Below are 26,810 nucleotides of genomic sequence, written 5' to 3' on the forward strand. Positions count from 1 at the left end.
ACATAATAGAGAGATTAATTGGGATGAAAAATTAGATTTAGATTTTTCTGTCTTGTTTTCTACAGTGATAATTTGGCCATTGAGATTGAACTTCATTTTTCTTTCTAGTGGCTGCTTTTTCTGCTTCTATTGCCTGGCATTGTAGGATCTAGCTATGGATTTCTGCATACTTTATGTTGGTTATGTTTGTATTTTATTTACTTTGAGGGTTTTAGAAGAAAATTTGCCCCAGTATGCTTTGCTCTTGTCTAGATTTTTGCTATATAAAAAAGTGCTGTTGTTTTTTTCCTCCATCCTTGTATATAATTATAGTCTTGTTGAATTATGTAGAAGAAGCTTCCATAATCCAGTTTACATTGTGGACTTGACTACATACGTTTGACTCATTGAAAGATGGAAAGAAACTGTCTTTGCAAAGATGTCTTGCAGCATTGTGTCTATAGAAGAACCTAAAATGCAGAGGCCTGATTCTGTGCTCCTCTATATTCTATGACACTCCAGATTTGATTTCTCTTTTTTCATATCCTTATGGGAAATCTGGACTGGGAAATTGCAGATGTCCCTCCCAAGATAGCATTTTTTTAAAAAAATCTAAAACATGTATCAGCAAACTTTTTTCTACAAAGAGCCAGATATTAAATATTTTAGGTCTTGTGGACCAAATAGATCCCCTGTTACAAGAACTTCACTCTGGCTTTGTAATACAAAAGCAGCCACTGGTCATACATAAATGAATGGACCTGGCGGTATTCCAACAAAACTTTATTTATGGATACTAAAATTTGAATTTCATACAATTTTCATGATTTAAGGCACTGTTCTCTTTCAACTCCTTAAAAATGTAAAAATCATTCTTATCTTAGAACATCCTAAAAGAAACAAGAAGCCAACTTCTTATGCATGGAGAGAGAGAGAGAGAGAGAGAGAGAGAGAGAGAACATATTATATGTAAGGAATTTCTTACAACACTGTATTAGTGACCATTTTCCGTTCTCTGAGCTTTCAGAAGATTCAAAGGATCTTTAGACACATCATGTGTATAATTATTTATACTTGTATGTATTTTGCCCAATTACTTGAAAATCTCTGAACTTTTGCTTCATTTTTATACTGCCAAATATTTTCTACGTGTGTAATTGAATGAGCAATGAAACTTTTTAAAATTAGTAAGGATAACTCCCTATACATTGGAAGAAGCACATCTTCACTTGGCTATATCCAAGCTCATCCAAATCCCACAAATACTCTACTACTTCATGTAGAGCAAGCATGTGGATGAGTGATATGCAGGTCCTCTTCAAAGGTAATTTCCATTTGAATAATTTATTAAAACAAGATCATGCACAGCAAAAATCACAGTCTACAAGCTGATATTTTTCTCTTAACATAAAATCATAAGTTCTATTTTACTAATCCATTTCATAAGTTTCATATTAAAATCTATACATCTTTCATATTATACTAAGCTTTTATCAATCATTCCCTTATTGCTGGTTCTTCTGTGTACATCATGTTTATACTGCTATAAATAATACCTTGTGAATTTCTTTGATGAACCTTTTTTTTTCCTTTAGAAAGTTTTTTTTTGACAGTTTACAGCTAATATACCCATGCCAGGGGTGCAGGGGTGTAAGTATCTATATGGTTCCATTTATATCATAAAAAGCACAAGGTGCTATGTGCTTGTTAATAGTATAAGTAAGAGAAATGCTGTTCTGTTTCAAACAATATGGGAATCCAAGACATCTTGACCCTGAAAATGATTATTATCAATGTGGTGTTGATGAGCCATTTGAAGTTGATGGAGTTTTAAAAAAAAGAGAAGTTGGGGTGTCTAGAAAAAAAAAAGAAGTAGGGATGGCTCAGCAGATAAGAGTACTGGATTCTCTTTCATAGGATCCAGGTTCGATTCCCAGTACCCACAGTACAGCTCACTACTGTCTACAAGTCCAGTCCTAGAGGATACGCCACCCTCTTCTGGAATTTACAAGTCCTATACATATGTGCTGCACAGACATACTTGCAAGCAAAAGAACCCATACAAATTTTGAAAACGAACAGAAGGCTTCTTTAAGACTTTTATTAATATCTAGGGTTGTATTGCAATTACTGGCATATAAACAAAAGTGGATGTGTGTAACATCACATTATTCTACTTTTATTAGAGGTGTGTACTTGCCTTTTCCTTAAAACAAAGGAAAACAAAGCCAAAAAATAGTTTACCAATAAGGAACTGAAGCAAATAATTGCAATGACTGTTCAAAAGACAACAACATTGAAAGTGAGAAACATATACATATGTTAAAAGAAAATTGTAGTGTACAAGCAGGAAGAAGACATATTATTGAATAAGCCTAGTGGAGCCAGTAAGAGAGAAGGTGGGGCCAAAGAAAGATGAAAGTTTTCTTGTCTTAACCACCTTTGATCCCTTCCCTTGTACCAGTGTTAATGTGCCAATTTTATGACTTAGGAATAGAAAACAGTTGGATCTTTGAAGTGTTTCCTCCTCCTCATAGGCAAAATTCTGACAGGTATTTTTATAGTTTTCAGGCCTTGTAGTTTTTTTTTTTATTAAATGAACTCCTATCACCTCCAAATGCAATTAGCTTCCTGGTTGTTATTGGCAACATTTGTTTCAAGAGAAGTGTTACAGCAAGACTTCTCAGCAAGGCAAAATATCTTAATTGAAATATCCATGGTGTTTGTATGAGTAGAATAACTCAGGGAAAGAAAAAGAGAGGAAGTAGGAATAAATTACAAGCATAGCCCAGAGGGAATGACCTTAACCAACATCTAGAAATGTTTGTACTTGAAATGAGGCAGGGATGCAGAAATTATTACCTAGATTTATAGAGCCAGAAAGTAACTTCAGACTAAGTTGTATCATAGCAATATACTGAAACAATGTAACTGTTCTGAAGCAGGATCTATATGCAAATGCCTGTGGACGTCCACTGTCCAGGCAGACCTGCTTCAGCAGCTTATTTGAAATTTCAACTTAGATGGCCCTTGTATTTAAGACTAAGTAGGCCAAAGAATGTTTAATCACTTCCTTGAAACCTCTCTGTTTATTGCTGGTGCCAGAAACCTGGGAATCATTCTTATTAATTCCTTCCTTACCCCTCACATTTCATCTACCATAAATGTAAAACATCTCTATTATCTTTAGTCATCGGCTGGAAACCTTTCAGAGCTTTCCCACCATACTTAGGGTGACACCCAAAAAACTTATCACAAGGCCCCACTTATCTGTTTAACTGCATTGTTCCTCTTTGGTACTATGCAAAAATATCTATTTCTAGTAGATTTATGAAATGATGATAATCAGATAAATAATCAGTCTTTGTCTTATGTATAGATCCTTTTCAGTAGTGAAGAACTCCAAGAACTATCAAAATGATATTCTTTTAATTACCTTAGTTAGCATTGCCTTATTTCTGGACAGATAGTTACCATGTTAGTCTCTACAGTAAGGTAGAGAAGGAGATACAGTAAAGTAATGAAGGAGGACAGTGCAACCATAGAGTTAATAGACCCCTGCAAGCATCTTCTGTCTGACCTGTAACCCTATTACCCACAGAACAATTGCTAATCCAGGCAGCAGTAATATGGAATAGACTGAAATGGCTCCAGCATTATGACCTCAGCATAATGTCACTGATGCCATGACAACCCCTGTTCAATTTAAGTGAAATTGATGACTTTGTACTTGTACTTACCTGGGGACTTCATACATTAAACATGTCCCCCAAAAATCTGGGTCAAGTACAAGAATAGCTATACTATATCATACAATCCTAGTAATTTCCCTAATGAGTTCAAGAACACAATTCCTGAAGTATTTGTCCACAATCACAAACCAGTAAACCCAAGAAGATCATCTTTCTTTTTATGTAGCATTTTAGCCTTATAAAGATACTCTCTACATATATTTAATTCCTGCTTAGAAAACATTGAAATGGTTTACCAATCCATATGCTCATTTATATCCTAATGAGTATATAATATACTGGAAGAGAGTTGCTATTAAATGACTGCTCCCATGAAGACATTGTGAATGCACACTCAAAGAGTAAGAAGTTAAGCCTGTCTTAATAGCAGTAGCCAATGTCCCAGCACTGGAGGCAGGCAATGATGAGAGGATCTGAGCTTCTGGCCCAGCCTGGGATATATGGTGAAACACAGTCTTAAACCAACTAAGCAAATAAACAAAAACAAACCAGGTAGTGTCTTGGTGAGAAACAATGTTCATTTTATCATCCTTGATTATCACAACTTTAGCAGTGTAAGTGTAAGTTGCTTTCTAAATGATTTTTTTTCTTTTTGATTTCTTTTTTAATAATAGCTACTTAATCATTATTGCTCAGGGTGGAGCCACAAACAGCTATGTGCTGAAAAAAATCCGGATTTTACAAATTTAAAATTTTAGATTTCTTGGACTTGGATTATTTTTCCTTCTAGGTTTAGTCAACATGCCCTCACTTTCTATAGGTTTTGTTTTTCTATGACTTTACTAATCATTTTAAGTCCTTCTATTGTCATATTAAGTAGCTTCTTTTGACAGGATTTGCTTTTGTTATTAGTTTTCTGATTCTAAGATAAAAGGAAGAGCACATTGCATACATTATAGAAGTGAAGATATTAGTATAGGAAATCATGAGGGATTTATCAGATGGTTCTGGCTGTTTTGTGATACTCCTCCTGTGGAGACATGTGTAACTGTTTACTCACCTCAGATCCAAGTACAGAAACCACCCAAGTGCAACTTGCTGAACCAGTGAGTTTGGGTGAAGTTAACTCACAAACATGTGCATGAGGGATTACTGACAAAAGCAGAAATGACTCATAGACATCTGTGTCATCAAAGCCCACCCCAGCATAGGTGACAGCTTATGAAAGCAGGAAACCTTGGGCTCACTTCACAATTTGCAGCTACCTCAACAGGTTGGAGCATGTCTCATCCAGGTAGCTCAACTAGTCTGAGCCCCTTCTAGGCAGCTCAGCTTGTCTGATACTCTGTTAGGCAGTTCAACTGGTCTCTCTTTTAAATGACTAAGCTGTTTTGAGAGTTTCTCAGCAGTTCTTACTGCCTATATGTGCTTGGATAGGGAGGAACCTAGTGAGTCTTGTCAGTTTCAGGAACTTCCTGAACCTTTTGAGTTCTTTACTCCCTGAGCTTAACAAGTTTCCTGCAGAATGAAGTGTTTCTCCTCCATTTAGAATATCTTGTTTCTTAAGAAGCTTCATTCAAAGATGGAAGAATTTATCTAGTAGGAAATTACTACATAATACTGCCAAAGGTTTTTATAAAAATAGCTGTTTGGGTGGAGAAAAGGAAGGGGAAAATTATGTAATTATATTATAGTCCCTCAAAATAAAAGAAATGTTTAAAAATATAAGCACATGAAAGAATGTGGATATTCCAATAATAGTTATATCTTCCATGTACCTTTATATGATTTTTTCATATATGTTGGTCCTCTGTTTTAGAATTTATGATTTGGTTTTGTCAATATCCATGAATCTGATAACTCTTAAGCCTTGAAGGTGAATTTGCAAGGAGGGGGAGTGTCAAATTTGATTTCTTCAAGTACTAAATCACCTGAATACAAAGCTATTCATTATACTGTTAGTTTTATAATTGAAGATGGGCTTATCCACTGATATACTCTACAGCTGTAAAGAAAATGAATGTGAAAGCTATATATTAATATTAAATAGTTACAATTTTTCTTAATAAAACCAAATAAGTTGAGCAAAAAAAATGAGCATAATAAACTGGTCATGGTGTCACACACCTTTAAATCCCAGCATTCTGGAATCAGAGGCAGGCAGATCTCTGGTCTACATGACAGGTTCCAGGACAGTCAAGACGATATAATAGAGAGACCCTGTCTCAAAAATAGAAAGCCAAAACAAACACAATAAAAAAAATTAGAATAGCATTTCCACCATTTCAATTATCTCGCCTTGGAAAAGTTGACATGTGGATGATCAGAAATCTTTTTATTTTGAAAGGAAAATGATGTTTTTGTTTTTCCTCTCCTTTCATTTCTTTTCTTTCTTTGAAATGGGGTTTAGATACATAGCCCAAGCTGGATAACTTTGAGCCCCTTCACTTTTTCTTCCTGAGTGCTGACACTTAATAAAAACATTCTTCTTTCATGAAGTTTGTTTTTCTGATAATGAGAGCAAATGGTTCCGAAGAGACTCTATCCAGCATTGCTTTAGAGGAGCTTCTGCTTGCTATGTACTTCTCAATCCTGGCCTTGAGCGAAGACTGTCTGGAAAAGCAGGAGATTTCAATTTGTTTTTCACCTTTGATTTGAAAATTCACACATAGTATTAGCTGTAGGCAGAATAACAGTTGCAGGGTAGACAGCAGGTGAAGGGAGTGTGATTCTTCAGGGGCAGCTGTCCACTGCTGTTGATTTTATAGTAAGGATACAGGATGTTTTCTCCCACCAAATCATTATTTAGAAAGTTTCAGCCTTTTTCTCCTTCCTCCTCAATCCAGCTAACCTTTAGTCATACCTTCCTTTGTTTATTGGTAAATTTTCTTTCTATTCTCTGGTCAAAGCTTCATTTATTTATTTAAAAGTAATGTGTTCAGATTGAGGTTTTTAGGCCTAGAATCTCAACAAATACATGACACCAGATGCTGAAATGTACTTGCTGAATTTTTAAGAGGTAACCAATGTAATAGTTTTTGTGTTTAGTTACTGTTGTTCTTTCCCCCTCAGTTTCAGTTCAGACGATGTTAGAAATTCAGCTTAGAAAACTAGCTTGCATTCAAGGAGACATGTTATAGGGATGTGTGAACATGGAGAGACAATGCCTGTTTTTAAATTATAGTTGCAAAGAATGCTACTTGAACTGGCACACATGTATAATCACAGCCTGGAAAAGATGCATAGTGAGTTTCAAGCAAATATTGACCATATAGCAATACCCTGCCCCATCCCATAATAGAAAAAGGAGTGCTAAAGAATGGCAGCTAAGGTGCATATTCTCTTAAATTTTTTTTAAAAAAAATTCTTCCAAGTATATGTGACTTCTGTTTTTCATTTTTGGGTGTTAGGGGTTAGGAATTTCAAATCAGGGTCCCATTTCCCATTTATTTTCCTTAAAGTCCAAAGAAGCCCATGCTGATGAGATTCAGCCATTGTTATTATATAAACATATTCGCTTCATTCCCGTGTATAGCATTTATATAAAATGAAACTATTAGCCTATAAATGCATTTGAGAAAGAATAAAGCAATGCCCATTGTTCAGAGTACTTTTAATGTCTCTTTCTCACACATGCTTTATGGATGATGAGTCATTTTAATGGCATGTGTCTCAGATGATAGTAATTCAACAGAATGTATCAAGTAAAGATAATTAGAGAATTATCAATTAGAGAAGGCTTGTAAGTCACATTTGAGCCTGTTCACTCATAATCTTAAACGAGAAAGTTTTTACGTGGCCTTTCTTTCAGCTCAGATGTAAAAGGAGTTCTGCTACTCTGTCAGTGTTTAAAATTAATAGAAAATTTTAAAGCAGAGGGAGAAAAAAAATTCATGGGTAAAGCTTTTATGTTTATAAAAAAATTATACATTCTAAATACAATCTAGAGATTCTTACCAACATAACTATGATTTTATTTCCTTAGATGACTATTAGTTCTCTTATATAGTATGTACTTGAAGAATTTTTCCATCCAGTTTCCCACTTAAAATATTTCTTTCACTTTGCTTGTCTTTAAGAGTCATAAATTAAAATAATTTGACTAAAGATCAGGCTACTATCATATATTTGCATGAAACCAAGAAAATATATACATATATTTTTCAACTGAAGCAAGTAGATAAATAAGATTTGTAAGGAAAGTTTCTCCTACATATAACTCAAGAGAGTATATACACTTAAAAGGTTATTTATGGAGTACACGAAAGAAAGCTATAAGAAAGAACCTGATAGCTGTAATTTAATTTTTAGTGTTATAATTCAGATTCAGTAATTCAATAGCAGATGTAGAAAATGAAATGAGAAAAAAATGAAGTGCCACCAGACTGAATAATCAGTCATTAAAAATGTCTATAGTGGGAATTTACTGATATAGAAAATGTTTTCACTGTCATAAAAGAGTCCTTAATTTATATTAGTGGACTAATATAATGACAGGCACAAAAATACACCCTGAGCCTGAGGCCACTTAGAAGACAGCATTCCTAACCCTCTTGTAGTGTTTAAATATTTTTGGAGCACTAGGTACTGTCAGCATCAGTAAAAGTATCCCCACATCTTCTCTTTCTGTGAACTACATAAATACTTATTACAGGTTTTAACAGTTAATTATGATTTTTGTAATATTTTACACATTTTGTTTTTTACTCTTTGTGTGTGTGTGTGTGTGTGTGTGTGTGTGTGTGTGTGTGTGTATGTGTGTGCGCGCCTGTGTGTGTTGTACATGTGTGCCATGGTAAACGTGGAAAAAAGAGGATAACTTTTGGGAGGAGGCTTTCTCTTTCCACCTTGTTGGAGGCAGTCTCCCAGATCTGTTGCTTTGCAGCCTTCTTCAGGCTTACCTTACTTGCAAACTTCTAGATGATTCTCCTGTCTTGCCATGGGTGTTGTGGGGATTACAACCTGGGATTCCTGCTTCCTCATCTGGCTTTTTATGTGGCTTCCAGTAATTGAACTCAGGTTGTCAGGCCTGTGTGGCAAACATTTTGTCCATTGAGCTATCTCATTGACTCCAGCTCTTAATTCTTAAGATTATAGCAGTGTGTCCCTGACAAGTAATCCAGCAGATAAATCCATGATGGTTCTTTTTAACACTATTGGATTTGTTCAGCATCTTTATAAAACTCTAGGAAGACACAATAACTTTTAAATGTCCCCAGGGACTATTGTACATGGTTTAGTTTCCAAAAATATTCTTTAAATTTGAACTTCCTTATATTTCTAACAAATTGATTATTCCTTGCTGTAATTATCATTGCTTCCCAGATCTAAAATTCCATTTACCTTGTGAAATCTATGTACCAAAAGCACAAATTAAATTTAGTACCCTTTATTAGAAAAAATACTAATATTCAATTAAATCAGAGCACAGTAGGGCTAAGAGGTGAGGGAGATGTCTCCTTATGTCTTAGATTGTGAATACACTGTTTATGTACAGTAGAATTTTTATACTGGAAGGTAGGCTACAGAGGGGAGGATAATGGCATATACAAGGAATTTAATACCATAAGAAGACTAGTTGAAGAAACTGGTTGTAGCTTGACTAGATTGAGAATATGTAACCAATGCTTTCCCTGCAAAATCAAGAGTAGACTTGATTACTGTTTCTGCAAAGCAGATTTAGGACTAATGGATAAGAGTTTAAGTATGCTGATTTGGGTAAGATATTAAAAAAATAATGATGTAAATAGTCAAAAATATCCCAAACTAACTAAGTTACATAGGTTATAAGGAATACTATGTTCTGGATCTAATATGTGTATACCCTAGATTACCTAGGTACCCCTTTGGTAACATACATGCCCATGCAACTCCAAACCCAGGCCAAAGCAGTCTGTTAATAGCCCTGGAAACATTTGTTGATAGAAGCCAGCAGGTGTGTGAAATGGATATTCCCTCCAGGCAACTCTTCTAAGATACTTTTGTTTCATATGGAGGCAAAGATCAACTATATAATTTGTAAAACCCAAGGTGAAATTGGTGATGAGGGCTGGAACTGAAAAATTATTATTTTCAAAAATAGTAACATCAAACCATTAAACAAATCCAGTGGTCTTTTAAGCATGGGCCCCCCCAAGTGATGGTATAGATCTCATGCTCATGAAATCATGAGTAATGGATAGACATTGAGAAACTATGCAGTGAGCTGTAGTTGTTGTAAAACTATGGCCAGCTCTGTAATTTAACCCTCTTCTATTTGCTTTCTTCCTTTTATTCTTCATGCCTGTTTCTCTGGAATTATCACTCTCACCTCCAAACTCAATAAAACACTAATAAGTAAACTGTATCATAAGCTCTGTTTTACAAGGACCTAGACTATATAAATGACCTTTTTGTGATTTCCCTTTTATACACTTCTAAGTCAAAGTCAAAATGATTTTCCTCAATGCAAAGAAAAATATGTAATTCTACAAATGCTTGCATTTTCATGTAAAGTAGAATTACCAGGTCATTATGTCTCAAGCATTTTATGCTTTTGTTCAGTTACAATATTAATAATTCATTACAAATGTATTACAGAGAAACTAATAAAGGGTTCCATTACTTTTCTTCCTGTTCCTTTTTTCTTTCCAATTGTCTAAGTATGTCCTGCAGATCTCCATCTTATGTGTATTTATAGGTAGGATTCAATTCTACACATTTTTTATAGTTGCATAATAATTGATTTGTGAACTGCCAATCATTATCATATGTAACCTCTGCTACAATCTTAGTTATAGAAATGGGCATAAATATGAAGCAGTATTTCTTAAAATATATATATTAATTCAGTAATTATTCATCGAGTGTTATATATAAAGTACAAGGGATAAGTACTAAAGGAAAATCAAAGACTTAAGAATTTGTCTCATCATTGCAATTACCATCCTACATGGGGGCACAATGAGGTAAAGCTTTAAGCTCATCCATTATAAGGGTGTTCATGATCAACACCTACATACACACGCATAGCCAAGGTAATTAATACATTTGTTAAGATATGGGAACCTTCAGAAATAAAGATCCATGTAGAAGTGTCATTTAGACAATTTCATGCTAATAGAATGGTGGAACAACACATCAAGACCTTGTATGAAGCATCACTCCTCTCAAATAAAAGTCTTTAAGAGAAAAGAGAGGGACAGGAACCTTTCTAGATACTATGACTTGTTTTGGGGAAGAAGAATTCTACTTTCTATGAGCTAGCTGCTTTGGAAAGGGGAAAATTAGAATCAGTAACTCTCATTCTGCAGATGTCAGGATAAGAGATCAAAGAGTGGTTGTTTCTGAAGCCTTTCAATCTCCTGAGGTCAGAGAACACAACAGCCACTAGATACAGAGGCCAGAATATGATGGCACACACACCTTTAACCCGAGCATTCCAAAGGCAGATATCCGTCTGGATCTCTGTGAGTTCAAAGCCACACTGGAAACAGCCAGGCATGGTGACACACGCCTTTAATCCCAGGAAGTGATGGCAGAAAGCAGAAAGGTATATAAGGTGTGAGGACCAGGAACTAGGGCCTGGTTAAGCTTGAGGCTTTGAGCAGCAGTTCAGCTGAGATCCATTTGGATGAGGACACAGAGGCTTCCAGTTTAAGGAAACAGGATCAGCTGAGGAACTGGCGAGGTGAGGTGGTTGTGGCTTGTTCTGCTTCTCTGATCTTCCAACATTCACCCCAATACCTGGTTCCAGGTTTGTTTTTATTAATAAGAACCGATCTGGACAAATTTATGTAGAACTGAGGATCTAACATGTAAAATTGGTAAGCCCCTTCTGGAAATACTGGTTTATTCACAATTCAGTAAGAAAACATAGCTTAACAAAATATTGTAAATTTATTCAGAGTTTGCATGACATGGGAGCTTTCTTAAGAAAATTAATAGCCCAAGCCTCAGCATTGTCTTTTAGTTGATTTGGTGAAGAATGGAAAATTGTAAAGATATGTGAGAGGAAGAAGAAAATGTCTGTGCTTAGTGTAGTACATTGGGAGTGGAGGCCTATTTTTGCTCCCTCTCTTACTCTTCATAATCAGGATGCTCCTTTGCTCTGCTTCCAAGGAGGGTACCTGTCACTACTATAGTTTAGACTACTATGTCTTAACACACACACACACACACACACACACACACACACACACACACACACACACACCTACACACACCTGCCATGTTCTTGTAACCCGAGTGACCGAATATCTAGTCAATTTCACATCTTTTGTCTTTCCAGTAAATAGCTTAGGATGGGAAAATAGAAACCTTTTGAATAGTTGGGAAGACTACAGAGAAAGAACATAAATGATAAATATTCAGTTTTAAAATCAGAGTGATTTGCTTCACAGTAAACTCATCCTTTATAAGCAGTGATTGCTATAGCATTAGCAAAGTTTGGGCAAGGCAGAACAGTTCTTCAACTTCTACCATAGAGAATACTTTCCAACTTGTCAGATCTAAACAAATGGAACGATATTGGACAGAACCATTTATACTGACAGATTAATTGAAAAAATAATCTTCAGTGTTAGTATTTTATTTTCAGTCTCTTGAACTTCCATGTAAATTACGTTGATTTCTCCTTGTTGAATTATAAAGGTAAGCTTGTCAGGGTGATGAATTTGGATCAGAATAATCTGACTGAAATTTGCCAGAGGGTTGATTTAGTCAGTCTCTTAAATTTTTCATTGTAATGCTGATATGTCTCTGAAACAGACAAAATTTACTAGAATAAAAACTGTGGTTTTCTATTTGTGTTTCATAGTCTTTAATGAAAACAGTGTTTCAAAAGTATGGATTTAAAAACTGGTGTCACAGGCTATGTATCAAGTTGAAACCCTTCCCTTGTCTCCTCAACTTCATCAGATTTTGTTGAGATTGATAGAATTGTCTTTGTACACAATTCAAAATATAGTAATGTAGTAGAAAATAGTTATAAGATTTTTTTCTTTCTTCTTTTTTTAATGTACTCCTGAAATGACGGCACCATGAGAAATCCAGTAACTGTACATGTATTTAGGGGCATTTTGGATACAATGAGAGAGAAGGAAAAGAGCAGAGAATATTACGGATAATTAAAGCAAATAATAATAGTGTTTGTGGACACGTTAAATCTTTGTGGGTGTGTATGTATTCACTAGGGTTTGCTCTCCACTCGTCTTCTGTATCAAGAGTTATTTTACTTGTCTCTATTGAGTATTAAATCTTAAATATGGGAATTTTTACCACAGGGGTTGGTTTATTAAACTCAAGGCTTTCCAAAAAAAAGCAAACATTTCATCCTTTTTTATAATTTAACTTTAAATCATTTATATAACCAAGGACACGCATTGACAAGATAAGATTTCTTTGAACCTTAGTTTTTCTCTTTAGTCTTCAATTTAGATTTTAAAGAATAAAATATTAGGTGTTCCATCAATAAATTTAAATAGAAATGGGTTCATCTGAACTAATGGCTGAGTAAAATGGTGACATTCCCGTATTAAATATGATGATTTGGTATATTACATTACACATTTTCATTTACTTCATAGAGAGTAGAATTTTTATGAGCTGTAATTCAGAAAAATGTGAAATGACTTCATGGAACAATTCTCTACATTTAAAAAAAAATCCTTTAGCAGATACTGTTTTAGTTGTTTTGTGGAATAACTAGTAAAAGATACTAAACACTTTGCACATTGTTCTTTAGTTTCAGCTCAAATTCTCAAGAGCAACCTTGCAGCAATGGAACAAAACATTCTTCATTTGGAGCGTGACATCAAGAACTTCCCCAAAGCAGAAAGTCACCATGATAAGTTTTTGGAAAAGATGATGATATCCTTTATTTATTTAAGCATTTGTTTATATGTTTGTCTGTGTAGCTGTTTATTCATCTATTTACTGTGTGGTTAGTTCTAGACTCACTAGTCTACAACACTAGATGAATTTGGTGTAAGCTGCTTTTTATATTAGCACCATAAATTTCATTTCACAATGTTTTGAACCTGGTAGTGTAAGCAAGGGTACAATTAGATCAGAAAAAAAATTGCCATTTCTCAAAGACAAATTTTATTTGAAAGCCCACAAGATATGCAAGGTAAGTTTTAGGAGGTCTGATTATACCTGAAAGAACAAAGCAAATAATTCTCTTTTGTAACCAAATTCTTAAGGATAGAATCAGCCTGAGAAAATGATTTTGAAGGGAGGGGTTATAATTTTCTTTCTTCTTTGGGTATATTCACCTGCATGTTTTGAGGGTATATATGCATTTTGAGAAGCAATGAGGGAATGAGTAATATCAGTAGACTGAAAGATAAATGGATAGATATATGGATGGAATGAGAAACAAATTGATCTGTAGTGGATGTATTTAAATCAACTATAATATATGTATAAAAAAAGCAAATATTTCTTGCTACATAAACATTTAGGAAACTCATAATTTACATACAATATACTGATAATTACATACATATATGTACATATATACACATACATATGTGTTTATGTATGTATTTGAAAAGAGAATGTGAGAAACTACATTTAGTTTGAATTGTTTAATGTTCAAGCTGTTGTCTGAAGATAAACTACATTCAGAGCTGATTTTTTTTTCTATTCTGGATTTTCAGAAGTAAAAGCCATATCCTCCTCCTCTGGGTTGAAATAAGTATCTTGAACTGCAGATTGATTCACTAGTTTATATCTCTAGAGGGAATAAATACTGCAATTTCTTTATCAGATAATAAGTAAATTCCTTCAACAACTATATGGAAGTCACCTTCTTTCAAGGTTAAGCCTTTTTCTCTTCTGTGTTTCTTTCCTATGCAACTTAGACATTATGGCACTGAACCTAATAATTACTTAGGACTGGTACTTGGCATATATAAAAAATTACTTTCCACACTTAGTTTTTCATCTCATAAAATAATGCTGTATGGTGCTTTAGTGATGCTACATTTGGAAATAGGAATATTGGATGAACAAGTTTGTGAGCCATTACAAGCAGGCCCTCCTCATCTAGCCTTGAGTTATGTAACCGACCACACTGAGATACTTATTATGAAACTTTTACTTCATTGGGGACTAGATTTATTTTTTTCCACCTTTCATTTTGACTCTTGTCTCATATTTTTAAAGTGAATTTGTGATCCCCTTGTTCTGTGGAGTATTTTCTTTTACAGTTGGCTTATGGCCACAAAACAGCTTGCAATATTGAGTCTTTGTTGCTCATTTTGGAAAAAGAAAGAAAGAAAAAACTAATTTCAAACCCCCACTAACTTGGCTTGTTCTTCCTATTTTATTTCTGTTTTTATGCATGTAATTAATCATTTTAAAATGGAAATGAGGGCCTTCTATATCTGTATGTTACAGAAGAACAACTATTCTTTAAGTGGTACTAAAGTGTGACTGTTTGTCCATAAGGGGATTGGAAATGTATTAAAATGTATAGGACTGTTACTTTGCAGTTCATATCACGAAAAATATGGCAATTTATTACCTACTGGCATTTACATACTCTCTCTATACTGTTCCTTTAACAGAGATTATATCCTATTTGTTAACCTCTATGTACCTACCAAATACCTCCCACCTAGCACAATGTAGACACTCAGCAAATGTTTGTAAAGTCATTGAAAATTAGGGAATCCAAGCCCCTTCTTTGACTTTTCCCATTTAGAAGAATATTGTTAAGAAGTAGTAAGCTTTCCTTACAATTATTTCTAAAAAAAAAATCTCCATATAAATCTTATCAAGTATTTAAGTAACATTGAATCACTGTTTTAGATCTTGCATTTAAAAAAACTATGGTCAATTTTATAAGTTATGATTCATTCATTCAAAAGTAATTGTTTTGTTTAAAGCTAGAAAAAATAGATAGCCTTCAAGGTACCAGTGTGGTGAAGTAAGCTTGAAATCCCAGTGGTTTTAGGGCTGTAGAAGGAGGATTACCTTACATTCCAGTCCAACCTGAGCTACATCTTAAGACATTGTCTCAAAAAATTAAAAAGAAATGTTCTCCCGTGAATAGAATTGCTCTACTTCTAGCTTCTTGAACCCAACAGCTTTATAACCAAATGTGTCACTTTTGTTTCTTCTTTTCTCTCTAAATTGTTTCTTATTTCTATTTCAGAATAAAATAGTGTAGGGAAGAAAAAATCTCTTTCCTCACCCATTGCACAATGCACAGCTTAACACACCTATAAAAAGATTAAAAGAGGAGCTATAAAGTTAATAAATGTGTTAACTGCTATAGGAGGAAGCGCTCAGCGGGGGAAAAGAATAGAGGAGGACTTTTTTTATAGACAGTTACATAGAAGTCCAAATTGAAGACAAAAGGATGTGATCCAAGTGTAATAAATTGGGGGGGGGACAGTGAGAGATGATGTAGCAAGATGTTTGTTCAGGTAATTCTGGGCTTCTCTACATAACATTCCTTACCTCTCAGTAGAGGACAGGACACATGTCACATGTCAGAGGACTAGGGAAGACAAGGAGAATGATCTTTGTAGCTCTTTATGACCTGTTCCTGAGATGAAGAGTTAGGCAATTATAGTTTGGTTTTTTTTTTTATCTACTTCAGAAGGTTCTGCCTTCTGAGTTTATCTCAGTCTCCTTCACTTTATAACACTCATTATTCCTCCTGCTATGGCCTGAATATCTGTGTCCCATCCATAGTTCCTATTTACACATGATCTGCCGTATAACAGTATAAAGCAGTGGTACCTTTTGGAAGTGATTAGATGTTAGGATAAGAACACTTCTTTGATATGTGAAATCTGTTCCTCATAAAAACACTAAAGGAAAAAAAGTGCTCAGATTCCCCCAAACACACACACACACACACACACACACACACACACACACACACACACACACACACACACACGGGGAGAGAGAGAGGTCGTTTTGCTTTTTGGGCCTTTGCCATAGGAGGATACAACAGGAAGGCTCTAACCATTACCACCAGACATGAATTTGCTGATGCTTTCATCCTAGATTCTTAGCCTCCAGAACCAGGATAAATTTCTATTACTTATGAATTACTCAATCTCAGATATTTTCACATAGAAGAGATAAATAACCTAAAGGTACCATATTTGGAGGAGGTATTTTCTACATCCTACAAATGAGAGGAACAAAACAAATGAAATTAACTTTATAGAATTATAAAACAAAGAGCTAGGCATGGTATCCGTATCTGTAATCCTAGTACTTGGAAGGTAGAGGAAGGTGGGTCGGGAGATCAAGGCCAGCCTAAGCTGCATTAGTCTCCAAAAGAGGAAAATAAATAGATTCAGCATACACATTTTTTATAACCATAAAATTGAAAGATCATCTGTCAGAGAAATATTTATCCTTCAGTGCTAACATGTTCACCACAACCCTAGTCTTGGAAGTTTTATTGTTGTTATTTGTTTTCTGATACTGGGGATCTAGCTCTAAGCTGTGTGCATGTTAATCAAGTCCTATACTACCAAGCTGTACATCTAGTCCTTAGACTGTGAATTGAAATTAATAGGTTGCTAGGATTTTATTTAGGTTTTTCTTCTTTTTTAAAAAATCATTGAATAGTGCAGTTTTGTTTTGTTTTGCTTTTCTTTGGTTGGTTAGCTTTGGTTTTGGGTTTTTTTTTTTTTTCTCTTTTTTATTGAAAAACAATTTTTTCGTCCAGTATATTCTGATCTGGCTTTTCACTTCCCCCAACTCCTTCCAGATCCTCTCTACCTCCCTACACATCCAACTCCATACCCTTCCTTTCTCTCTCTTTAAAAAGCAAACAATAAATACAAACAGACACACACACAAAACACCCCACAAAAACACAAAATTGGAAACAAAATTATACAAGCAAAAGACCAGTAAGACAAAAATACTGTAACAAAGCAACTTGAGACAGAAGGTCTATAAAATTACCCTTGAGTTTGTTTTGTGTTGGCCATATAATTCTGAGTATGGGACCTATCTTGAAGTGGGGTTAATATACCCAGTGAAATGCCATTGGAGAAGACAAATTTTCCCCTGCAATCAGGTACCAATTGAAGATATCTTCTTGTTTAGGGATGGAAACCCATAAATAGTGTTGATAGTTAACTCTCATTGATTGTTTACTTTTTGTCAAGTGACCTAATTTTGTATATTTGATACTTTTAAAGCTCCTGCTTATTAAGTGAGGAATAGCTTCTGTATCTACTGATAAAATTAACTGTCCCTATATGTGTGTGGTAATCTACAGTTTTGTCAAGATAGCTTCAGTAAATCATAAAGTTACTTTCTATAGTCCCACGTTCTTAATTCATTTTCAAAGGTCATCTCTCTTCATCTTTTAAAGTTACCGAGAGTTCTGTGTCTGTATTTGAAGCCTATTGAGGATATTGGTGAGCTGAGGTTCAGAATCATATCTGGCTAACTGTTCTTTGAAAAATAACCCATGCTTGAGAGACATGAAATAGTGCTCTGAGAATGAACTCATTGCCAATCTTAGGCCTTCTCTTCGAAGCCCGTGTCATTGATACTATGTGCAACATTGCAACCTTGGCCAGCACTGAGATTGTGAAAGAGTCAGGTTATTTGTTTGGTTTTGGTTTTATATTTAGAAAACAAAACCTAGTAATTTTTGTTGGCCTGTGATATGATTGATGGTTGATGTCACCTGTAACCAAAGACAGTTTAACAAAACAAGAGCATGAACACTTTGTTTAACTGCTTTATGTGTCAAAGGAACCTTCCAGACATGAAGGCTCCAGAGGAAACGTCCATTTGCATACTGTCAGGTGAAAGAAGTGTCTAGTTCTACAGAAAAAAAAATGATTAGATAAAAGTGGTAGGAAATATTGTTAGTAATGTGGAGTGGGGGAAGCTCAACAAGATTCTTTCATGTGTTTCCATGTGATAGCCCCCACTCACCATACACCATGAAGCAAGACAGATGCCTTTCACCTGTCTTGAAGGCAATAGCTAGTAACTTTCCTTGTTTTTATGGGTTGAGGGAGGTGAATTTTACTTTCACTGAGCTGCATCATTGGGAAAAGTCTTGTTTCTGTGGCCTTCCTGTTTTCCTTCAGCTCACAGTGATTTGCTAAAGCATCCTGCTTTCTGTTAATGTGCTCTGAGACTTGATCCGTGCTTCTTGCCCACCAACCTGTTTGCTCTCATCTCATCTTCCCCTCTCCCCCTTCTTTCCTTCTCAGGCTCTCTTGAATGGATTATTTTAGTTACTGTGCCAGGCTTTTTCAGGCAGGAAAGAAACTCATTCTTAAAAAGACAGCTGTTTGTACTTTTAGTCAAACTGCTGTTTTTTGTTTGTTTATTTGTTTTTATTTATTTTTTGAGACAATGTTTGAGTATGTAGTCCTGTCCTGCCTGAACCTCTCTACATAGAACAGGCTGACCTCCAACTCCCAGAGATCAGCCTGCATCTGCCTCTGAAGTGCTTAGGATTAAAGCTGTGTACCAGCATTCCCTGCTTTCTTCTACTTTAAAGTATGTGGTCCATCCTTAACATCTAAAACTGTCCAACAAAGCACATTAATCACAGTGTTGACCTTACTGCTTATATACTGTTGACAAATTTCTTAGTACATTTACTCACAGAGATTTTGTCAATGGCAAGGCTGCCTCTGGCCCCAAATCAGCTTAGCTTTTTGATTGACTGCTAGCTAAATCATTTCCCCAACTGGAGGACAGAGAGTGACTGAGCAGCAGGAGCACCATTAACACATTGACAAGAAGAGCTGACAGAATGTTAATGACATTAACACCCTGTCAACTAACTATCAACACCTGGGATTTCCTCATAGTGGAGGGAGAGTCATTTGAAGTAGTTACAAATCAAGTTACTGGGGAAGCACATTGTCCTTTCCAGACAATTCTGAACAGATTGGGGGTCACTACAGTACTGCCATTATGTTAACTTTTATTACACTCTTCTCTATTAGGAGAATATTTAAAATAGATGAAAAAGATGTGGTTACTATTCAGCCAAAAGTATCGCATCATAGCCTTTTAGCACAAGGCAATAATGGGTTTTAGTGGGATGGCAATCCATTCTTTGTAAAGCAAATGTCATATGGATTGACAAAACAAAAACAAAGAGCACAGCTGTCTCCCTCTCTCCTCTGTTTTAATGAACTCTGTAGGCCTGGACATTTGCTGTCTTTCAAAGAAAACTGAATTTCAGCTTATACTGGAGAAATGTTACCACATCTGACTCTGTCCTTACCCTTTATGCCCTACTACTCTGCGAACTTAAAAAAAATTAGGAAATTGAAAATAAGAAGTTTTTGTTGTTGTTGTTGTTGTTGTTGTTTCATTTAACAGCTTGGATAGGGGAGAGTATGGATTTTTTTTTCTTTTAAGGGGCATGGGGGAGACCCATGGACATAATGTTTATATTGAAAAGAAAACTGTTTTCAAAATCCAAAAAGTGCTTCTTTTAAAATAAAGACACTTAGGGTGGGGGTTATTAAGTTTCAAACCTGGGACAAATGGTTGAGGTGCCTATTTAACATATCAGAGCAGATCTGCCCTGGAGGTTCTTCCTGCACCTAGCAGTCCCTCCCTGTTATAGGTAATGACTGGCATACCCCGCACCCTACCCTGTACTCTCTAGCCCAGGGAGCTGGGTTGCTCTCTCCTATATAATCCAACCACTTTGGTTGCTTGCTGTCTTTGTATGTTTGGGCCTCCTGGCTGCTGCACCTGGTCCCCTCTCTTCCCTCTTCCTTCCTCTACCCTCTCTCCATGTTGCCTGGCTTGGTGTCATATCCATTCTAGACTCTCCCAGATGTCCCTGCCTCTGGATACGCTTGCCAACATATCTATAGTAAACTTTTTCCTCTACTATACCTAGGATCAGTCATGTGTCTTTTCCTCTCTTTTATTTCTTCTTTTTTTTTTTTTTTCATTCAAAGATGTCAGTAGTTCCATGGTAGATTACGTTGTCCAACCAGTCCAAGACTCTGGGTTCTACACAACATGAGGAAGCCAAACAATTCTTTGAAATACTTGGACTGTTCATAGTGGTCCGGGGACTCTGAATGAAATTAGAACATTAGTAGGAGATAATGTATGCACAATAAAAATTTAAAAAGGCAACTAAATAGTAATGATAGCAACAATTATCAAAGAAAACCAGAGCCAAATAAAAGTTATTTAGAGGCAAAATTTATTCATGAATGATTACCCCAGTGGCAAAAAGACTGAGTGTGCAGCTGGGCTACATGTACACAAGGGCAAGTGGAGATTTGTAATCATGGACCACAGTGGAAATTAAGGACATACTATTAGTAAGAGACTGAAGTGAAGGGCATGGAGATTCTGGCTACAACAGAAGCCAGGCTGGAGTACAAGGAAACAAAAGGTGGGAATGAGGCATTTGGCCACATGAAGAGTGGTCATATACCAACAATGGAAGTGGTACAGGGACATAGAATAATTCTTGCTAAAACTGAGCTGTTTTAGGCCACGGACAGCCTAAAGGTGAGAACTAATAAAAAAGCAGACGCAGAGCGGCTTTGATAAAGAGTCCTTTCACTCTTTCCTGAATACCATATATAGCTATATATAGCATAGTTTAGCATCCTAATGAAGTGCTCCAGACTAAGAGCTGGAGATGTAGACAAGTTGATGGAGTGACTGCCTACCATGCTGGAGGCCGTAGGGCAGTCCATTGCACAACATAAACTAACATTCCTGAGGTGGAAGCAGGAGGATCAGAGACTGAAAGTTACCCTCAACTACATAGTAAGTTCGCTGCCAACCTGAGCTAGATGAGATCCTGTCTGAATAATATGAGGACATGACTACTCCTAGGTTGAGGAGTAGGTTTTATTGTAGATATGAGGGAGAGAACAGCCAGAGGGATCTGGAAGAATTCAGGCTGAACTGGGTGAAATAGACCAGGCCATGAGAGAGAAAGGGGTGTGGGGAGGAAGAGAGAGGAACCAAGAGAGCACAAAGGAAGTGATATAGGTAAGAGAAGTAGGGGAAGGGAAGGGAGGCTCAGGGGCTGCAGAGGTTTAGGCTAGCTGGTTGGGATGACAGGTGCTGAGGAGCATGAACTCTGTAAAGACTGGGAGAGACTGGTAGCCAGTTTCCCCTTTGATATGTTAAATAGGCAACTGAGTCATTTGTCCCAGGTTTCTTTGAGACCTAACACTAGCTTTATGAATATACAAATAACAAATAGACATAAAAACAATGCTGAAGACTATAGTGTTTAAAGCTTCATAGTAGTTTGAAAATTTGGAAATATTTGTGTCATGGGACCCAAGTCTAAGTGAGAAGTTCAATTTGGTTTCAGATTGATGATATGCCTGAGGTTAAATCATACAATACTTTTAATATTCCTGCATTTTGACTGTGACCTCTCCCATGAAATCAGGTATGGAATTTTCTGCTTGTAGCATCATGTCAATGCTCAAAGTGATTCTGATTCTGTAGCACTTTTTATTTCATTCAGATTTTTAGATTAGGAATGTTCATTCTCCCTCACTACCCCCAACCTTCCGTCCTCTCTCTCTCTCTCTCTCTCTCTCTCTCTCTCTCTCTCTCTCTCTCTCTCTCTCTCTCTCTCTCTCTGTGTGTGTGTGTGTGTGTGTGTGTGTACTTGTGTATGTGTGTGTTATACAGTTATGTCAGCCTTAAGCAATCTCCAAGGCAAATCCTATAAGTGAAGCACTATTATTTGTCTCATTTTAATTAAACTCACTTAAATATGAGAAGACTAGAATGGATCAACCATGTGGTTGAATCATAGAAGTCATAAAATATGGTAGTGAGGATTTTGATCCAAATTTTGGTCTTTCAGTCATCAGGACACATGTTCCTAACCATGATGTTACACCACCATTAAGTTCAGAGAGGTTCATAAATCTGAGATGAATTCCACTTGTGTTCCCTCTGAAACTGTTCTATTGCCTTCTTACAGTCTCAAGTGGAAAAAAATGTTCTTTTTGAAAAGATTGTAAACTAATTTAAATATTAGCTGCTTGCTTACACCATCTCCTCCAGAAAGCCTTTCCTAATCATAGCAATCAAAATTAATTTCCTTGTCCCTTGTGTTCTCATAATATTTTAATACTTTGATGATCTTACTTGCTCATTTGCCTGTACTCTGTTTATGTACATGCCTGCTTTGCACACTGGCTCATAAACACCTTTAAGAGATGCATTCCTTTTCATCTTTAAGTCTTTGGAAACAAGTCTAGCGTGATGTTTTCTAGAAAGTTAAGTGCTTAGTAAATATTTTTTGTTTGTTTTGTTTTTTGAAATAAGTTATAGCTCAGTGTATGATATGAAACTTAACATTCTGCCAAGTAAATAGAGAATATTGGGTTGTTATTCTAGGATGGCCTCAGTTTTCCCAAAAAAGGACCCTAGTACCTATCTAAAGTTAGTCTTGTAGTATGTTTTGATTTTAAAGTGCCTGTATTAAAAATTATCTCTTAGCCAACACTTCTGTAGAAATTGCCTTCTAAGGAACTCTTTGAATGGAGCCTGTGCTTTTGGGAGTCCATGTGCACAGGACTTCTCTGTTTGATGAGCCTTGCTCATTTGAAATTCAGTCTGAAATTACACTGAGCATGAACTCCATTTTTCAAACATTGTCCAGGGAATTTGATAGACATTTGGTGCGTGATGGTAATGGTGAGAAGAGAATGTATTGCTGGTTAAAGGGTGCATAAACCCTTTCAAGCCACAGGAGACTCATCTGGGAAACCATCTTTTTCAGAACATGAAACGGGACTTAATTTGTCTAAAAGAGTTAATGTTCCCTCAACCTGACAATTTCTCATCATTCCTGCCACCAGAAACTACATTTTAAGAGATTGAAAACCTGTCTTTGGAATTCATTCATATTAAATGGACATAATAGAAAAAGCTTGAAAGTATACTTCATCTAACTTGATTATTTTATGTGTAAAATTTATGTACACTAGAGTATGCATATATCTATTCATAGACACAAAAAATGAACCATTTTCATATTTACAGGATCACAAGTTGGATATAGTAATGGATCTAGGAATTGGTTTAGTTTTACATTAATTTAAAAATGACTAAAATATCAATTATTTATGACATTTGTATTAAGTTAAATACAGTTTTTATAAGTAATAATAGTAATATTAGTATGTCTCTTTAAATACACTCTTACAGAAAACCCTCAAATGTATACTATTTTCATAATGTAGAAAGGCAAATCAGTATTTTCTCCTTATAGGAGAAGACTATTCAGTTATCAGTTTATCAGTTCCTGATATGCCTTGGGTAATGTATAGCAAGTAAGAGGTTTTGTTGAACACTTCTTGTTATTTTATTTTATTTTAAACTTTATGATATAGGTAGTAAATCCATTTTATTGGGTGGTGATTAAAAACAAATGACATTAAATCTAACCTGAAAGCAGTTGGTTGTCTCTAAAATATTTGTGCCACTATTGCACACATTGTCATATCTTGCCATGCTGATCATTATTGCAACTCACAGGTTTCATATCTTGCTTAGACTGTTGATGACCCCCCAACACTACCCCAGTAGCCTGAATAACACCTTCCAGAACTGTGAAAGCTAGTCAGCAGGAAGGAAGCCTCCTGATCAGTAACAACTTGATTTCTACATATCCATTGACCAATGTGTGTGCTATCCTCAGCAATTGGGTCTTACCAACAAGTTCTTGTGGGCAAGCAATAACTAGAGCAATGGCCTATTTTGTTTGAGGAGGTTTTCTTTGAGATACCAATTTGAGGCAGATATCCTACACCTGTAACTGGGCTTTTTATTTTGCAGCCTTTGGTGTCTAAGGAAAAAAAATCCTCTGTGTAGAGATACTCCAATTAAAATCTCTCTCTCTCTCTCTCTCTCTCTCTCTCTCTCTCTCTCTCTCTCTCTCTCTCTCTCTCTCTGTCTCTCTCTCTCTCTCTCTCTCTCTGTCTCTCTGTCTCTCTGTCTCTCTCCGACTTGTAAAATTGTTGGTTTCCTGGAATTTTGAACCAAGAATACATTAAGTTGTGGATAAGGAAGTAAGGGTGGATATGGGAAGAGTTAAAGAGAATAGATGGGGGTAAATATGATCAAGATACACTGTGTAAAAATTCTCAAAGAATTAATAAAAATAATTAAATAAATTTCAGCTGGGGGAAATGGCTTAGTGGATAAGTGCTCTTGCTATGCATCATTAGGATCTGAGTTGAAATCCCAGAACCTATGTAAAAACGCATGTATGAACATGTACACCTATAACTCTAACACTGTGTGGGGGTGGGGACAGTAGGATCACTGGGGCTTTCTGGCCAACAGCCTAGCTTCTGGCTCAGTTAGAGTTTCTGTCTCAAGGGAATAAGTTGGAGAGTAATAGAGCAAGACACCTGATGTCCATCTCTGACTTCTGCACACACACACACACACACACACACACACACACACACATACAAATAAATGTTTAAACACAAATGTAAAAATCAAGGGAATATATTTAGTAATGACACTACTGTAGTACAAATATTAGAAGATAAATTATTACATTGTGCAAATGCATTTGTGGTGCTAGGAATGGAAATATGTGATTTATCATTGCTTAGCCTATCAAATTTTGGTAAATTATATATATATATATATACATATATATATATATATATATATAATATGTATATATGGTGTGTGTTATGATTATACACATATATAAGACATGTTTTGGAACTTGTGAAGATTACATATTAGTTACTCATTTAAGGGTAAGAGTGGAAAAAATTCAATGGGAATTTTAATAGGATTTTAGACAAGCTTTCTAGAGGTAAATAGTTAGAAGGAGAATTGGACCTATACAATTGATGTTGTCTGAGTAGATACCAAGATTCATTTGCTATGGGTCTGGTCCAGAATGTAAAGCATCTAATTATATTTTGTACACAGTTGAAAAAATGGATCTGATCATCCTAGTCAAGATATCAGTCTCTATCAGGGAAAGACCATGCCTCCAATAAATAGAAAGTTGACCCCACCATCTGGTCTCTACACATTTCAAATGTATGCACCTGCATATACATGTATGTATATACTTACACAAACATGTACACACACAAATATAAACAAAGCAATGAGTCTTTAAATGATTTGTAAAATTGAAAAATTATGTAGACATGTCATTTATCATTCTGCCCTATAATCTTACTAATGGGAAATAAATTATTTTCCTCAAGGAATTGTTTAGAGTCAAGGTCTTGGGGCTTTTAGATACCAATTTTTTTTGAGATAGTCTCTCATGTCTGACAGACTGACCCCCCTTCCTATACCTGTCAAATGTTGAAATTACAGACAAATGACATGATGCCAGGCTGTCAGACTTCATTCTAGCTAAGTTTTATTCATTTTTCTAAAACTAAATTCTGAGACTGCTTTTTTTTTGATTTTACAATAATCAAAAGAAAAGGGTGCACTCTTATAAATGTAGAAAATTCATGTGAGAAGCAAAATATTCATATAGTGTTCAGCTCTTCAGTCTTAAAGGAATATTTACCCTTTCTCTTTTGTAGAAAAGAAGAGTCAACTAATTGAATTGAATAGTTTTCTGTGATATATGAAAGATAATATTCAACATTTTATTGTACCTGTAAAATGAAATTATGTTTCCTCCTTTCAAGAAATCATGCAGTCTGGGAGGTAAAACTGGTAGCAAAAAATAATACAGGTATACCAGGTACTTTCTATGTGACTAAATATATGACGAACACAACTTAAGGAAAGAAGGGTTCAGTTTGACTCACAGTTTTGGAATGTACGTCATCATGAATGGGAATGTCAAGGCAATTGGTCTTATCAAACCCATATTAAAGAAGCCAAAAGGAAGATGGATACTTGTGCTCAGCTCTCCTCATTTTTGTTCACTCCAGGACTCTGGACCCTGGTGTTGTGCCACCAATATTTGTAGTGTGTCTTTCTACTTCAGTTATCCAGATCTTGGCGCTCTCTAACTGGTATACCTATAGCTTGATCTACTAGATATCTCTAAATACTGTCAAGTTTACAATCAGTATAAACTGTGCAGCCTAAAAGTACAACATACATTTTAAATTTTCCTTACCACATTTTTGGTTGGTTATATAGCATCCCAGCTTTGAGCATAGT

General features: G+C 35.6%; 1 protein-coding gene across 3 annotated transcripts in view; it reads left to right on the plus strand.

The window, feature by feature from the left end:
* Diaph2 (diaphanous related formin 2) overlaps positions 1-26,810 on the plus strand; it is a 765,516-nt gene that overhangs the window by 471,522 nt on the left and 267,184 nt on the right. For all 3 annotated transcript variants that reach the window (XM_052735290.1, XM_052735298.1, XM_052735306.1), the window contains one exon: positions 13,396-13,520. In XM_052735290.1, coding sequence (XP_052591250.1) covers positions 13,396-13,520 — 125 coding nt within the window. The remainder of the gene's footprint in view (positions 1-13,395; positions 13,521-26,810) is intronic.

This window comes from Peromyscus californicus, unplaced genomic scaffold (genome assembly GCF_007827085.1).
Source record: "Peromyscus californicus insignis strain IS unplaced genomic scaffold, ASM782708v3 Scaffold_10__1_contigs__length_136768540, whole genome shotgun sequence".
NCBI classification, from domain to species: domain Eukaryota; kingdom Metazoa; phylum Chordata; class Mammalia; order Rodentia; family Cricetidae; genus Peromyscus; species Peromyscus californicus.